Genomic DNA, 14,650 nt, shown 5'->3' on the forward strand with positions numbered 1-14,650 from the left:
ACAAGTAAGCGATTACTGATAGTGATCATGTTTCCTTATACCCCAATATTAAAGCTAAATACTGTGTTAATCAACTATCGTTTATTAGTTGTGAATAATGTATTGTAAAGTGTTGCCGACAAGTTTTTCACGTTTTGTGTTCGATTCTTTGTTTTTAGAATCATTATCCGTTCACCATGATGGGAGATTGATGCTATTTATTTAACATTTTCACAAAAGAGAAAAGCTAAGGCAGGGAAAGTTGCATCGAAAAGTTCCCAGAGCAATGAAGCATTCACTGCAAACCTGATTTCCACTCAATAGACAATAAATTAGGTATCCCTTTAATGTAACTTTACATTCTGTAAAAGATTATATATGTATATGTATAAATACGTCAAATTTTGGTAAAATCTTTGCTTGTAACAGATATTTAAATTAAACAAAAAAGATCTAGGTACAGACATAATTGAAAAAACGATTAATATTGAAATGAATCATAATAAGTACTAATAAAGGGTTTGTATCAATAAAACCACAACAGTATACTCCTGATCTCAGGCCGATAGCTGTGCTGCTGTTGTTGTGGAGGTCTGGGTCCGGGGGTGGTGGCTCCATCCCGCTGGGTGGAGATCAGGGCTCCGGTAGGCAGTAGTCCGGCGGGTGGTTCCCGGCCCGGCGGCGTCCGAAGCAGCCCAGCAGGACGTCCACGGCGATGTCCACCGTGGACTGGACCTGGGCCTCGGTGGTGCCCTGCTGGGGGTTCACCTCCACCAGGTCCACGGCAGACAGCAGGCCTGGGCGGAGAGGGACGGCCCACACACACACACGGTACTCAGAACACGAGAACGGAGGCGCCGACGATCCTGTACTGTGGTGGATTATATTTGATGTGAATATGAACCATTGGTTGATTTTAGCATCTGTTTTATAACATTACACAAATGGTTCACTTTTATCGGATAAACCAATTGTATTGTAAATATATAATCTATATAATATTTGACACAGTCATCTCATAATCAAGATATATTATAGTGAGTGATCATATAAATTATAAAGAGAATTGTAAAGAAACTTCTGCGAACTTAAGCAAAACAAAAATAGCGTTTATATTATTCTTCCATTAATTGGATCCTAGTAGGCCTTTCTAGCAGGGTTTTTTATTTTTTAATTTACATGATCCTGATTTGATTGGTTGTAGTGCAGACCACTGTACACCTTGGGACAAACGTCTTTGGTCCTTTTGAATCAGACGACATGAGGCTTCTTGCATGTGGTGCAGAAGTCAAATATCAACCAGAAAACCTCAGTGGGGGCGAAATTACTGATTAAGCTCAACAGAAAAAAAGCGTTTCAGCACGTAATACTGTACCGATTTACCCACACATGGAATGGAATCTCCTGACCCTGCATAATAAATCCACAATACTGTCTAGGTTCGTACCAAATAACCACATCTTAGGAACATTTTTTTTTTTTTTAACATTGAGCTATTCATCCCAAAGATACATGGATTCCACATATTCTCATGCACATGATTTCTTCTTTCAACGTGAGCGCTACCCCCTACCTGTTTGGCAGATGTGCTCTGTGATGTAGACCCCTTCCCTGTAGGTCAGCCCGCCCACCGCAGGCGTGCCTGTTGCTGGGGTCAACGAGGGGTCGATGGCATCGATGTCATAGCTCAGGTGGATGGGTTTCTTGACACTGCCGAGGGACAAAACCAGCCAGCGATGTATTATAATGTACAAACGTTTTGGTGTTTATATGTCAAGGACGAATGTGGTAACGGGGAGATACTGATGGTATGACTTATTATTATTACCGTTTAACTATTTGATCATTTAGCTACTAGCCAAAGCGACTTCAAGACATTAAGAATTGGGTACCCGTACGCTACAACTGGGAGTCACACACCCTGACCACAAGACTATCAGAGTGGCAATGGGTAACTCCTGTAACGATCAAAAGGTATAAATGACTAGCCATCCGCTTAGACATGATGATCTTACTGGGAGAAGAGGTAGTCACAGGTTTCCTCCATCACCCTGGCGATGCCCAGGCCATCCACCTCTGTCATGGAGAACACCTTGATGCCCAGGTACTTCAGGATGTAACTGGTGGAAAGACGGACAATGACAAGAAGCTGATTGAACCATGATTGATGACGGTCATTACAGTCGATTTTGAATGCATTGTCAAAGTCTTCTCAAATGTTACAATATTGTTGTTGACAGCCTTGGCTCCGAAACAAACATAGGTCCTTCTATATATATATATATATATATATATTTATATTAAAAAAAAACAGAAACAACAGATTCGTTGCACCAAAGGGGTCATACTCAGATTCAACAGCTATCAATCCAGTAGATATCCCGTTCCTCCTTCGTTAACCTCTCTTCCATCGATCAGCTAACACCATCATTACATAACACCAAGCCCAATAGACCCAGCAGCAGAGGCATCCTCGTGGGCCATAGTACCCGCGCGGTGAGCGTCAGCTGTGTTTGTCCTACTGCGACTCTGAAAAGGGTCTATTGTTATCACTTGATGGAGAACATATAGCCAACAGTAAATAGAAACCTACTGTTCCTCTGGGTCCACATCTCTCAGTCCGATGTAAACTATGTCTTTGGCTGACACGCAGGGCTTGATCCAGGAGAATTGTGGAATGACGGGGATCTGATGATGGCAAAATGCATTTAAATAGATATCAGAGTGCTTCTATGAGAGCACCCTGGTGTTCGAAGGTTTGTTATCAGTGGCGTGTGTAGAAAGAGTTCTGATGAGAAGAGTTGTGACCATGAAAGAGTTCTCTTCAATGATCAACAAAATTGTCATAATTACAGTTTCAGTCGCTTTGGTACATTTCTCAGATCATAATTGAAATTTGCAAAAGCAAGTCTCTTGCTCAAAATCCTTAGTTCAAAATGACAAGTCCTTGTGTCATTGTGTATGGATAAGACAGTCAAATTGCTTAGTCATGTTGTCAATATAACAGTGTACTCTGGAGGGATGTTCTGATGTAAACCATGGCTAAAGTTTTGAAGACAATTATTGTCAATTGTAGGTTACACCTTGTATGTGGGATTGTATGTGGGATATTGATTCACTGTAATTTGTTGACAGACCATGTCATTGCTAGAAATGTGAACATAAGAAAATTTCCTTAGGTAAACTGTACATGCATTGCTGTAGGAATTACAGTGCAGTCATCCTTCACCTCCTGACTTTCCTGTCTGTTGGGCAACAAATTCTCAGACAATGTAACATTGTGTTGTGCTCCAGCTATATATATACTGTACTTGCCATGGTTCAGGAGATGCACCTTTGAGCTATTCCAGTAAACTGGTTGATCGTTGGTTGATCTAAAACTTCACACATTTCCCTTCTTTAGAGAAAGTCAAGATTCACCTGGTAGCGATTTACCAATTCAGGACAGATTAAGAAAAAAAGTCTAATGGAAATGTATAGAAATATGCTTGACATATTATGACAACTTGTTCAACCATTTTGCATGTAAAGACTTATGCAATGAACTAATGCCTAAATGTTGTGGGGGAGAGATTATTCAATAGAGACCCATTACAATACATTTTGATCCACATGACATAAGCAATTGATAATGTAGGTAAGAGCAGAGAATTGTACATAATCATTTGCATGAATGTACCAAAGCATTTGCAACTTGTTCAAAGAAATGAGAAACTGCTTTTTTGATGTGCACAAACGACACAATGATGTGAAGATTGAACAGGTAGTTTTGAGAATTTCAATTCTGATCTGAGAAGTGTACCAAAGCGACTTAGAAGAACTGTGACATGTTGACTTTTCTTAATTTAAAGTTGCGTCAGTTGTGGCCTTGAGAGTTGTCATTTCGGCTTAGCTCCGAAGGTAGAGTTTTAGTAGGTTTATTTATAATCGGAAGGTTGCTAGTTCAATCCCTGCCACCTCCGAGCTGAATGTTGAGAGCAAGGCACTTTAACCCTATCTTCCCACCTTGCATGGTTGACTCCGCCCTTAATGTATGTGTTTGTGTGTGTGTGTGTGTGTGTGTGTGTGTGTGTGTGTGTGTGTGTGTGTGTGTGTGTGTGTGTGTGTGTGTGTGTGTGTGTGTGTGTGTGTGTGTGTGTGTGTGTGTGTGTGATACTTGAATGGTGGACTCCACTCTGTATGTGTGTCTTTAAGTGTGTGAGATACATGTACACTTCTACTTGTACAGTGGACTCCGCCATATATATGTTTCCGAATGGTTGCAAGTCGATTTGGATAAAAGCGTCCTCTAAACGTTGTTGTTTGTTGTTTATAAAATAGGTAATGTGATGCGCTATACAGGGTGTGCGATGAGGGATCAACATGACTTATCTAATTATCTGTGTTTGGGAATGCCACTTTAGATAAAAGCATCTTGCAAATCAGGGGGTTTTCAAATGAAGGGTGGAAGCCAAGAGGGTTGACACAGATGTATTCATGCGAAAAAGCAACAACATAAAAACTTGAGTGAACCTTTGATTGAAGCTCCCGAATGAGGTAGGACATGGACTGTCCGTGCACGTTGCCAGTGGGTGTGGTGAGAGGCGTGTTGATGTCGGCGTGTGCGTCCACCCACACGACACTCAGGTCCCCCGGGATTGCCGCCGCGTGCCCATGGATGGAGCCAATCGCCAAGCTAGACCACAGAGCGACAAGCTATGTGATGGAGTGACAAGCCAAGGGGTGCAGCGACAAGCTAGCTTAGTGATGGAGCGACAAGCTAAGTAATTGTCTGACAAGCCAAGTGGTGGAGCGACAAGCTAGCTAAGTGATGGAGCGACAAGCTAAGTAATGGTCTGACAAGCCAAGTGGTGGAGCAACAAGCTAGCTAAGGGATGGAGTGACAAGCTAAGTAATGGTCTGACAAGCCAAGTGGTGGAGCAACAAGCTAGGTGATGGAGTGACAAGCTAAGTGAGGGAGTGACAAGCTAAGTGAGGGATTGACAAGCTAAGTGAAGGAGCGACAAGCTAAGTGAGGGAGCGACAAGCTAAGTGAAGGATTGACAAGCTAAGTAAGGCGGTGACCAGCTAAGTGAGGGTGTGACAAGCCAAGTGAGGGAGTGACGAGCTAAACAACAGTCACAACCTCTATTATCGATCTTGCTGAAATAACACTTGATGTGCATTAGCATGATTCCTAATGCATTGCATATGTTTGATTGATTGAAAAGATTGTAACTATTGCCAGAATTTGGGCCAAATGTTATATTTCTACGTCAGAATATTTGCTGTGTTGTGTATGCTAATTGGGCTTTGTCAAAATCATCTCAAATGTTGAAATATTGTTGTTGACAGCCGTGGCTTAAACAAACATAGGTCCTTCTATATAAATAAAAAACAACGACATGTGTTGTTTCGCTTTGTGCAGGCTAGATAAACATTGTTAATCCATTAGGCTGCTCAAAGAAACTATTATCTTTGGAAACCATTACCAGAGTTTGTTTATGCAAACATTTGACTATACAAACCGTCTTTCAGACTACGTAGAGCCAAAGAAGATACATTATTTATAATGACTGTCTTGGTCAAAGCCAGACATTATAAATTATTCATCTTGTTTGACTTGGTATTGGTTCTAATAGTTTGTTCAAACAAACGCCTCTAACAACACAGAAGCCCAGTCGAAGTACGCAGTTTCAACTTTGACCTACGGTCCTAGCTCTTGCTATAATTCAATTTCGGTTGATAGCCAAATAAAGTTGTTATAAAAGTTATAGTTCTGCCTTACAGTAAACCAGATCTTTGTTTCATTGAACATGCAACTGCTGTGCGACTATCCCACTATTGTTCACACACCACACTATTGTGCGCACAAACTTACACACACACACACACACACACACACACACACACACACACACACACACACACACACACACACACACACACACACACACACACACACACACACACACACACACACACACACACACACACACACACACACACACACACACACACACACACCTGTGGTCTCCCCCGAGCATGAGCGGGGTGTGTCCCTCGGTCTTGGCGGTGTAGACGGCGTGGGCCAGCCTCTGGTTGGCGCTGCCCACCGCCCCGGGCCTCTTCACCCGGCCCACCGGCTCATCGCCGGGCACCTCTTCAAAACACAGGTTCCCGTAGTCCTTCACGCTACACCCTGAGAACACCAAGACCAACCGTTAGGGCTCCTGGACAACTAGATTTTATATTCCTTTTTTTACAATAAAGCTAGGGCGAAAGTATTTTACAAGCCGTTTGGTCAATTTTCTGGAATTCTCTTTGACGGCAGTTAGTTAATAGAATGCGCTGCCGAAAAAGCGTAAAATAAATCCTGTATCTGTGGCTCTTGCAGGCCGGCAATTAGCATGCAAAATGGTTTAATTTGGCCCATGGTGTCCCCAAATTGCCAACCCTGGCTTTAATAATGGTCTATATATTTTATTTTAGGCCTGCATTTGGGGAAAAGACCCAGTTCTTTGGTTCCAAATGTGGGGGGGAAAGGCCTGTAACATTTATTTGAAATTAAAAAAAAAAAAATTAAGTGAAATAGGCAATTCTTTCATCCATTTGGTCCTCAATTAAAATCATTGTATTTTATCATGACATATAGTAGCCAATACATTATTTGCATGTATTATGCGTCTTTGGTGTATTCCGTTGGAGCGGGAAGCGTGTGCACGTCACCTTGGGCTTTCAGCTTATCCGCCAACCCAGCTGATCGGATCACGTTGGGTCCCTTCTCCACTCCACCTCTCGGCTGAAATAAATTATTTATTTTATTTACCATCTTGGACGATATATCTCTGGTAGCCTGCTTTAATTTATTGAAATTGTCACTCAAAACCCGGCAAGAAATACGCTTTGGATAGTGCATATTATGTGTCACTGTTCTCTGCTCACCTGTCCTTTGGAGAAAGGCGCCCCGATAATCCCGACGCTGTGGTGATCGCGTTTAAAAACGCTTAGGGTGTAACCCATTCGGCTTGCGCTCCTCATAATCGCGACTATCCGGGGCCGCAAGGCACTCACTGGTCCCGCGGAGGAGATGACGACGCGCTGTCACCGTTCGGTACCGCAGAAGAGACTGAGCGCCAGAGCCCCTGCACTCCATCCATCTAACATTATAGGCTATAGCCTGCTCGCACGGGGCAAAGGGAAGAGGTAGTCTACGGCGGTCGGAGGGGAATCATGGGAGTTGACGTCGGTTGGCGTGTGACGCCACCGTCCCGTCGACACCGTCAAGTCAACGAATATAAGTTTCTGGCACGTGCCCAGCAGCAACACAGTGACAGTCACGTTGTTTAAGAAATTCGTGATCACATCTGTCCTTAAGAATTAGGCAACATCGTCCTTGAAGGCCTAGCCTGGGGTTCCCCTTTGGTGGGGAAATGCGAGCACGAGAAGAAAAATAAATACATTTTCAGTTTTCGGGGTTGAAAATGCCTACCAGGGAATAAACACCATTATTTACCAACCACCACAGCCACATTATCAGAATGTTGTTTTGCTTCATGATATTTGACATGCTATTACAGTAGGTTCACTTCACTGCCTCTGTAATTATCTCCATGAAGAGCACATTCCCGCCTCACATTGTACCACAGCATCCCCGTATGGCCACAATAGTGTACTGCAATTATTGAGTTTTGTACTCTAAAACCACTTTCATCATATCTGTAGGCCCGCCGCCCCTATATAGCTATTATAAAACAACCAAACATGTATATGATACATATAAAAAACTGTTCGTAACTCATTAGCAATGTAAAGAGGTGCTACATCAGCAGAAGACGTTATAAATTTACTTTATCTTTCATAGTTCATTTTTAAAAAGGGGACATTTAAATTGTTCCCCCAGATTCACGCGTCACACTTATGGAGAGAATTAAATTAAAAAATGTTGGAAAATGTTTGAATGTAGGCCTAACAAAAATCAGCTTAACGTTTTGTCTGGGGGTTCCATTCCCATGAGGCCCTCAGCAGTTCAATTTGAATTTTGAAGTTGAATTTGCCCTCTAGAAGGGTTAGCAACGTGCAATCTACTATTGAGCTTGGTCGGGCAACAGCCAGGCTTCCTTGCTAGGGTAGGGGATGGTTGCGCTGCTGTTCCCCAGGGTGCAGCGGGTTCCGACATAGTCTACCTAGTAAGGTGGTGCCCATGTGAATCGTGAGCATTTGCGTGGACAGTACAGCCGCTTGCTCCCTTTTAACACCAACGTCCACTTTGCCAATATCTCCAAACCCCTTAAAACTGACTACAAAAACGCGTTAGCTCATACAATTTTAGACCTCTGAAGTTATTTATATATGGGTGGTTGGCGTTTATGCCGGACATGTTTTTTAAATGCAATTATGAGGATATAAAAACCTTACGGAATATTTTGTAGATAAAAACAATTTTCGTTTTTTAACTACAAGGCCGATGAGGCTTGAGAAACACATGTTGAAAAGACTCTTTACAATAGGCCTACTACTTAATGTTTTTACAATGTAGCCTCTTTCACCATCTTTTGTAGACCTGCAGCAGCCTACCCTATCTAATATTCTTTGTCTCTGCATGTGTGTGCGTGTGTGTGTTTAACTTTTGTAATGTTTTTTGTTTACTTGTAGCAGACGGTTTCCTCCCGTCTAAACTTGGTCAAACGTTGCGAGCCCTCATTCATTAGACTTTTTTCTCTGCAGAGTATGTTATATGCAACAACAAACGCCTTTAAAGGGACACTGTGTAAAAATTACTCCCATCAAGTGGTACAATTGTATATTGCATTCAAACTAATAGTGCTCGCTTGTTCAAAAACTACTGTGGGCAGTATGTGCCAAGAAGCTGTGTCATGACATCCAATACTACCTCATCGAGTTATTCGAGTGATGAGGTTCGTTATTTCAAACAAATTTCAAACTGCATTGAATCATTAGTGTAAGCTAATGATGTATGAGTAATTACTCTTCGAGCAAGATAGTGAATTATTTCAGTCATCATTCACGCTGGCTCAGAGTGAAAACGCGTTTGCATTTCCGGTACCACGTAGGGCTTTTTGTCCCTCTCGGCAGTTCATAGACCGGAGGAACATGGAAGCCTCCATGAAGCTTACCCGTCCTATGTAATATTAATTATTCTTCGCTCAGGAGGATAAGTGCGATTTTTGGCAGAGATAATTTTACACCAATGAGGACTTATTTATGAATGAATACGTTGATTTGAGGTAATAAATTACTTAAAATATTACACAGTGTCCCTTTAAGTGTTTTGGCTATTCTAGAGGGACATGTCGCCAGGTCTTGTCCAGAGAAGGGGGAGGGTCCCGGAGAGGGGACCAGCAGTAAGAAGACGGCCACAGGGACACATCAGCTGGTCCGGGCGGCCGCACAGGAAAGTCTGTCCGGTGCCGGTGAACATGTAGAGGAGGCACAGGGAGGGCGGGGAGGGAGACAGGTCAAGGGGTTTGCAGGCACACAGAGCCAGCAGACAGGTGGAGGAGGCAGTAGACAGGTAGTGGAGGAGACAGGTAGACAAGTCAAGGAGACTGACAGACAGAGGAGGATCAGACAGCTTGAGGAAGGGATCAGACAGGTTGAGGAGGAGGACGGACAGCTAGGGGGATGAGATGGATAGATAGACAGGTGGAGAAGATGGGGGGACAAGTGGAAGAGGTAGTCCAGAGGTGGAAAAGACAGGCATACATTATCATAATAATTATCAATAATATCATTATTATTATTATTATTATTATTATTATTATTAATATTATCGTTTAATTATTAATGTAGAACCTGAGGGGAATCATCAGGGCCCTCTAAAGGGTTAAATGAAAGCAGCAACTTTGTCAACTATATCAGAATGTTGCTCACTACAGGTTTTGGAAAGTAAAGCCGCCGAGGAGTTAATTGTATTCTGATTTGTTATCTACGCCGTTTTCTAAGTTAACTTTGATTAAAAAGTTGGAGTACAGGAAAACCCACAACAGATTGAATAGAAAAATGCATTTCTACTCAAACTATCGCGAGACCCGCGGATGACTCGATCAAGAATCAGAAAATAAGCTTTACTGTTAGTGTTTATATTGTTATATTATACTGAAGTTCACACACAGCTGGTTGGACGATGCGATTATTTGTCTGAAGGACTTTTTTTAGTTTTTGTGATAACTCACTCTTTTCGGTTTGCTGCTCGTTGCATTGATATTGGGCTAGGGAGTTCTTTTACAGTTTCTTTGCGACGGGGAAGGGGTATAAGAGGGTCAAGGCTGAAGAGTCACAATTCGCTGTATAACCAAACATGGACAGTACTTAGGCCTACCTCATTGGGTTGTTTAAAGTAGGGTGTGGTTTCAATGGGTCGTCCTCACATTAAATGGGTAGATGAAAACGATGTTTCGTCCATTCTCAAAACATCTTCACTATTATATAAGGCTCTGTTGTAGGCTACTTCCATCAATAGGCCTACATTTTAACATCATCACTATCTTTTTTGCCGGGTGAGTTGCTGCTCTAGTAGCCTATAAAAGTGTTAAAAAAAAGTTTGTTGAGATTGAGATTCAAAATAAGGAACGGAAACTAATTTCCGCACCTATCCCATTGAAAGGATTAAATTCACCATCCATTTCTATAGGAATCGGGAACAGGAATTATTCTGTAAATGCTTAGCAGAAGCTCAATATATAACGAAACAGGAAACCGGTGACGAAATCCTGCTGTCTACACATCCAAAACAATTAATCCCTACCCACCCACCACGATGTCTGTCACCGCCCCGACAGCTGTGGATGCCGGGGGTCGCTGCCCACCTATCGGAATACCCCTGGAAAGCATCATCCTGCCGCCCATCCTCACCGTATACGTCATACTTGGGCTTCTCGGAAACGTAGTTGCCTTTTGGATCTTCTGCTGGAAGCTCAAAAGCTGGAAATGCACTGTGCAATTCCTCTTCAACATTTTAATTGCCGACTTCTTCGTGTTGGTGAGCTTGCCACTGAGGATCGATGCCTTGCTCAGGGGTTACTGGGTTTTCGGTGACGGCATGTGCCGGATCAACCTCTTCCTGATGTTCACCAACCGTTCGGCCAGTATCGGCTTCATGACGGTTGTGGTGATCTACCGCTACTTTAAGGTAAGCTCACACGTTTAGACCGTTTACGCATACCGTTTACGTAGAGGTAGATGGCAATGGCAGTTAATAGGATATTAGTCCTATTCGATAGCGATTGGGACCTGGTTACCAAAAAATAGAGTACAAGTACAAGTAGGATACATGAGGCCAACATTTGTTTCACTCAAGTTTACACTCGTTCATTCGCCTCATAAATCTGTCTCTCGTACTAATATAATAATTTAGAGATCATATTTTTAGTCGGCTAGTGGAATTGCATAAGGATATGCAATTGTTTTTCTTGGCTTTTGGAAGAATTGAACTTCTAGCAAAGTACTGAATAAGCCTATGTATGTTGCACACAAAGACCAGCAGTCACAGAATCAGCGATAATCAATGGTGATTGTCAGTGCTTTTTACAGTTAATTTTCGACCCACTTCCTGTACACTTTTCCTCCCTATATGAGCCCCATCTCTGCAGGACCTCTCTAACCACAAGCCACAGGGCTTTACCCAAACTGTAAACCTAACACAAAGGGACCGACAAGCGAACATTTTCAATAGCACAAGTGAACTGTTTAACACAATTTTGAGAGCTAAACCGTTGCCACTCCTTATAGTTTGGCCTTGAATGTTTAGATGAGGAAAGCCAATTAATGATATACTCCTACTAACTAATTATATTGAAATAATTAACAAGAGGGACACAGACAAGATAATGGGACATACAGAACAGGGGAGACGGTAGGCAATAATAATATTTCTCTTTGCACACAATCAATTTTAATAGCATATGCGATCAAAACTATACAGCCCTGACCTCACAAGAATTGCCTCTCGCTTCCCGCGCAGGTGGTGCACCCACACCACCGCTTCAACCGCATGACCAAGAGGCAGGCCTGGTACGCGGCGGCCTTCCTGTGGCTGCTAGTCATCGCTCCGCGGGTTCCTATGCTGGCGTTCAGCCATATCAAGGGCGAAGGCAACCAGACCCAGTGTTTCTTCTTCACGTCCTACGGGGAGGCGTCATGGGCCATCCTCGTCCTGGTGCGCATGCACCGCATCCTGTCGGTGCTGGAGTTCCTCGTGCCCCTGGCCATGCTGCTCTTCTGCTCGGCGCGCATCTTCTGCGTCCTGAAGCGTCGGCAGATAGACACGGCTGAGAGCGTGCGCGCGTGCGCGGCGATCGTGGTCGTGTTTGCCGTCTGCTTCCTGCCCGGCACGGTGACCACGCTGGGGCTGTGGGTTATCGGCGCGCAACGCCCGATCGACTGCGCCTCCTTCTACGTCTTCACCCAGATCACCGCTGTATCCATCGGCCTCAACTTCGTCAAATTGGTGCTGGATCCCGCCATGTACTACTTCTGCAGCCCCATGTTCCAAAACGCCCTGGTGAGCGCGCTGCCGAAGGCGCTGCGCGGTGGTGGTGGCTGCTGTGGCGGCGCGGGACACGGGGGGGAGGGAGACGGAGAGGAGGCTGCGGTAGGGACACAGTCCACCGCACAACATGAACTCTGACCCATCCCGACCGAGAATGCGAGAAAGACGATGGAATGATCATTGATGACAGCATTATTATATATTAGTGAGGCCTTTATGATAAGCATTAACTGCCTTCAACTGTAATCAACTTTATAACTCACATATTATTATGTGTCTGTATGTTCCCTCAGAGGAGGCTGCAGTTTCAGGACCGCTGCACTTTAGGACCGCATATCATGGTTGCCTTCAAGATTAACCAAGGTTTAGAGATGGTTATGATAAGAGAGGTTTAGGGTTTGGGTTAGTTTGGTTAGAAGGTTAGATATGGTTAAGTTTAGGTATTGGGTTAGAGATGGTGAGTTTAAGGGTTAGGGTTATTTTATGTTTGACAGGTCTATGTTTAATTAGCCATATGTGGTTATATGTGTTGTATTTTATCACGTTTTCATGAATTATTCTAGAGTGACGAATGAATTGAAATGTGAAACAGTGGCCCTTGGACTGCGGTCCTGAAAATGCAACCTCCTCTATTGTAGGAATGATCTCTTAAGGCCCATTCACAACGTTAAATACGGATACGGACCGTTTCGTCCGGATCCGGAGGTATGAATCGGCCTTTACTCCTTTGGGCATGTGCTGCATCCTTCTCACTATGCTGGTACAATGTTTTCTGCATTGTTCCATTCAATAGAGCTGTGATTTTTCTTTTTTGTCTACAAGATATTGCATTATACAGTCACCATGACTGTATATCAAGATTGATAACCTTATTTTATTGACAGAAGATTCTAGTTATGTTATCCTTTCAAAATCATAGGTAATTCCAGTGAAAATATACGAATATAAATAAAAATGGAACTCCTCACACCAACGTCATCTACATACTTTTACTTGTATGCATTGCTTTATACAATATTATTCACACACGATGCATTATGACACATTCCTCAACCAGCATCTCCAGTTCATAATTTTTTGTAGTTTATGTTTGAGAAACAATTATCAGGGGAACATTTTGTAATGCACGGAAATAAAAGTTTAACTTGTCAGAATGTTTGATTTCCTTCATTATATTTGACATGCTATTATAATGAATTCATTGAGCCCCTATTATTATTTCCACAAAGAGTATTTTAAAGGTCCCATGGCATCCTACTTTATGGATGCTTATATATCAGTGTTAGAGGGCCCTTAATACAGTATTTGAAGACGTTCAAGAAATGCAGCCTTGGTGCAGAATTACAGCCACTACGAGCCAGTCCCACAATGGCCTTTCCACAAACGTGTTGCCCACAATTGTTGCCCGGGATTGTCTCCTGCCGGCCCCCCGGTGACTGTGCCATGCTGCCGGAGCACCACCGCCGGCGGGCACAACCGCCACGGGACTCCACTACCGCTGCCCGGCAGCAGGGCTCAGGACGGACACAATCCCGGGCAACATCCCTTTCTCCTCCATGTCGCGGTTCAATCTGGACTTCAGGGAGTCAAAGCCAAATTTCCTTTTTCCGCCAATTCCTTCTCCACCATGGCCGAGATAACCCCCCCACTACGAGTCTCATTTTGGAAGGACCGTCAGAGATGTCAGAGTACCCGATGCAGTCTAGTCTTTTCACCAAATGGGAGCTTTACGCCCACCCTAACTTATGTTGCGTGTTATGCGCCATAGCACTAATAGCAGAACGGTTATCCAAATAACAAAGAAGTGTACAACACTTGCGTTACAATGTGTGTATTCACACCCCCACACACACACACACACATGTGTCGCACGCACGGTCGTAGATCATTTTCTCATTGGAAAGCCAAATTCTCTGGGCGGGCAAAACAGAGAAAGGGGAGGGAACCTGGCCCCTTATGACGACAGATGGAGCCAGATTCCTAATATTTAGTGAATATAGCCTATTATAAAATAATATTAATATTACATCAAATGTAAATACATGTATATGATCAATCTATATACAAATCTGTTCGTAACTCATATTCCGAACGTGGTCCCCCGTGAGCCAGGTGTATCTCATCCGTGTATCTCACGCTTTATAGGTCCATGATTTCAGTCCATTCAGCCTGACTCGTGCT

At 43.3% G+C, this 14,650-nt stretch overlaps 2 protein-coding genes across 2 annotated transcripts; one reads left to right on the top strand and one right to left on the bottom strand.

Annotated features, from left to right (window-relative positions):
- Window positions 1-16: 16 nt before the first annotated feature.
- Window positions 17-7,182, bottom strand: arg1 (arginase 1). Its single transcript, XM_056576361.1, has 8 exons — window positions 6,904-7,182; window positions 6,688-6,760; window positions 5,986-6,160; window positions 4,492-4,654; window positions 2,573-2,667; window positions 1,995-2,099; window positions 1,553-1,689; window positions 17-776 (listed from the first exon to the last, which is right to left on the bottom strand). Exons 1-8 carry the CDS (start codon window positions 6,997-6,999, stop codon window positions 613-615), a joined length of 1,008 nt encoding a protein of 335 aa, XP_056432336.1. The 5' UTR covers window positions 7,000-7,182; the 3' UTR covers window positions 17-612.
- Window positions 7,183-10,154: 2,972 nt separating this feature from the next.
- On the top strand, window positions 10,155-13,613 carry LOC130370850 (hydroxycarboxylic acid receptor 2-like). Its single transcript, XM_056576360.1, has 2 exons — window positions 10,155-11,110; window positions 11,942-13,613. Exons 1-2 carry the CDS (start codon window positions 10,739-10,741, stop codon window positions 12,605-12,607), a joined length of 1,038 nt encoding a protein of 345 aa, XP_056432335.1. The 5' UTR covers window positions 10,155-10,738; the 3' UTR covers window positions 12,608-13,613.
- The last annotated feature ends 1,037 nt before the right edge of the window (window positions 13,614-14,650 follow it).

This window comes from Gadus chalcogrammus, chromosome 18, assembly GCF_026213295.1.
Source record: "Gadus chalcogrammus isolate NIFS_2021 chromosome 18, NIFS_Gcha_1.0, whole genome shotgun sequence".
Lineage (NCBI taxonomy): Eukaryota > Metazoa > Chordata > Actinopteri > Gadiformes > Gadidae > Gadus > Gadus chalcogrammus.